Here is a 2,242-nt window from a genome sequence, read left to right as displayed (position 1 = left end):
GATTCCCTGGATTCCCTTCCCTCTTTTGAAAAATTATTGCTCAATCACAATTAATTAGCCACCAATGCAGGTCTGTCAGTTTGCTTGGGAACAATACGCAAGTTACTCAAAGCCACTTCTTCTATAAGACACCACTTAGTCAGTTAGATATGTTTCAAACAGTGGGGTGACTGTTCCATCTTTCCATTCAACAAGGATCTCGCCTCGCTGGATGGAGGGAGACTGAGCAGTTTTCATAGGGTGTCGGGTTAGAGGGGCTCTCTCACTAGGCACCGGGGACCCTGGCAGACTCGCCTCTCCTGTCGGAGTGTAGGATTTCAGCACCACCACAGTCTTCTTCCTCCTGTGCATGAAGACAGAAAATAGATCAGTGACCCTTAAAGGGGGAAAACCATGTTGCTGAGTCATTCCTTGTTATGAAATCTCAATGAGCATATTCATAGATCAGTTTAATTTCAAAGAAAAATGAATTCCATCTGTATTTACATGCATAAAATTAAAGTCTTGCATTGAGAAGGCCTTGAAAGTTTTTTTTTACCAAAAATGAGAAATATCTTACCTGTTCTGGTAGATGTTAAGAGTGAGGATCACAAGCCCAAGTAACAGGGCCAAGCTGCTTAGAAGCAACATTGTCATTTTCCAGCCTGTTCCTGTTATTAAACACAATACAATATCACAAACTAATATTCTTATTTTGTGTATTACAATTTTTTTGAAACTTATTTTCTGTCATTATTCATTACTGAACTTATCACTGTTTCTTTGGCTAATCACCAAAGATATGGCACCGTGTTTAGGTTTCCTCTCCTCTGTTGCCCTCATGTGGACATAAGTCAGATTAACTATTTAAGGATCAGTGTGTTTTTAACATTTGCTTGTTTATACCATATTTCCTGACTGATTTAACAGATAAAACAAATTTTATTTTTTTCAGAAACGGATGAGCTCTTTCCACATTTACCATAGTCTGTTGTAAACACATTAACAGAAGGTCCATCAGGCTCCATGCTACTTTGAGGTTCAGCCGATGCATCTGATGTCTGTGTTGCTTCAGTGGACTTTAATATGGAGGTCTGGTCATTATTCCCAGCTTATGTAAAAAATTAAATAAAATAAAGAAATTATAAAGATACAATCATGCAATATATCATAGAAATTATTAGAAGCAGAATAGACATAGTACACAGGGTTCCCACCCTTTTTGACCAATTAATTTTGAAGTCCTGCATAAGTATTTTAAAATTTTACAGAGATTGCTGGGAAGGATATGCATTTTGTATGTCAGGTACCAAAATAATAAATAATGAATTTATAATTAATAAAATTAATGATTAATAATAACTTATTTGTGTCAGCTTGAGGCTTCATGAGTCTTCAAACCCCCCCAAAAATGTTATGCTTCCATGACTGTTTTGATATTTCCAAGTTTTTCAGTACTGTGGGAACCCTGGTACAAATGAATATGACCAGATGGGCAAGTAAAAAAAAACATACACACACACATGACAGAAGATGATATGGTCTGGTATAACAGAAATGATAGCAGACACTCAGCAGTCTTGAGCTTTAACTGAAGAAGTAGATGAGACGTCATTAATCACAATAATGGGATGGCAGAATACATGAAACACAGACCCATCATTAATGAAGAACTTCTAATCTACTTCTCTTACAATGCCAATATCGAATTTGTGTGAGGATTCGGGGTCCAGTCGAAAGTGTCTGCTGAGAATCTTGTAACACATTCTGGCCGTGATGTGTGCTGTCTGTCTCCTCGCATACCGTTTGATTTGCCAGCGTCCTCCACTTGCTGCCTTTCCCACGATCTTTGGAAAGGAAGACCTTGGAGGAATCGTGACGTATGCTCAGGTGCAGACCCTTGCCATGTAACGTCAGGAGACTCTTTTTAGAGCAGCTCCAGGTCTGGCCCTCACGATCTTCATCCTCAGAGCTGCAAGTTTGCAGCCAAACACTCTCATGCTCCTGGATCTGAGGTGCAGTTAAACACCCTCCTGTCTGTGGGTTGCTGAGGGAGCGTGTCTCAGGATTCCAGTGCCACTCTTGCAGAGTCGAATCTGCTCTGCACTCTTGCAGGGTTAACCTGCTGCTGACCTGACCTTCATTTACCTGTACACACTTTCTCAGCTCTTCATTCCTGATCAGGAATCCTGTAACTTCTACAAGGAAAAGGAGAGATTACTTAATACTAGGCAAAACACATTATAGGTACACACACACACAC

The 2,242-nt window shown here is 39.7% G+C and overlaps 1 protein-coding gene across 1 annotated transcript; it reads right to left on the bottom strand.

Annotated features, from left to right (window-relative positions):
* Positions 1 to 10: 10 nt before the first annotated feature.
* Positions 11 to 2,177, bottom strand: LOC107580348 (uncharacterized; the record flags this gene model as incomplete). Its single annotated transcript, XM_016266065.1, has 4 exons — positions 11 to 343; positions 560 to 650; positions 962 to 1,090; positions 1,674 to 2,177. Coding segments are annotated over 4 exons (932 nt in total), but the record flags the coding sequence as incomplete, so codon positions are not given.
* Between the last annotated feature and the right edge of the window lie 65 nt (positions 2,178 to 2,242).

This window comes from Sinocyclocheilus grahami, unplaced genomic scaffold, assembly GCF_001515645.1.
Source record: "Sinocyclocheilus grahami isolate Dianchi unplaced genomic scaffold, SAMN03320097.WGS_v1.1 scaffold31953.1, whole genome shotgun sequence".
In the NCBI taxonomy this organism is placed as follows: Eukaryota; Metazoa; Chordata; class Actinopteri; order Cypriniformes; family Cyprinidae; genus Sinocyclocheilus; species Sinocyclocheilus grahami.
The sequence above is the reverse complement of the archived record's forward strand: the minus strand, read 5'-3'. Positions and strand labels throughout refer to the sequence as shown.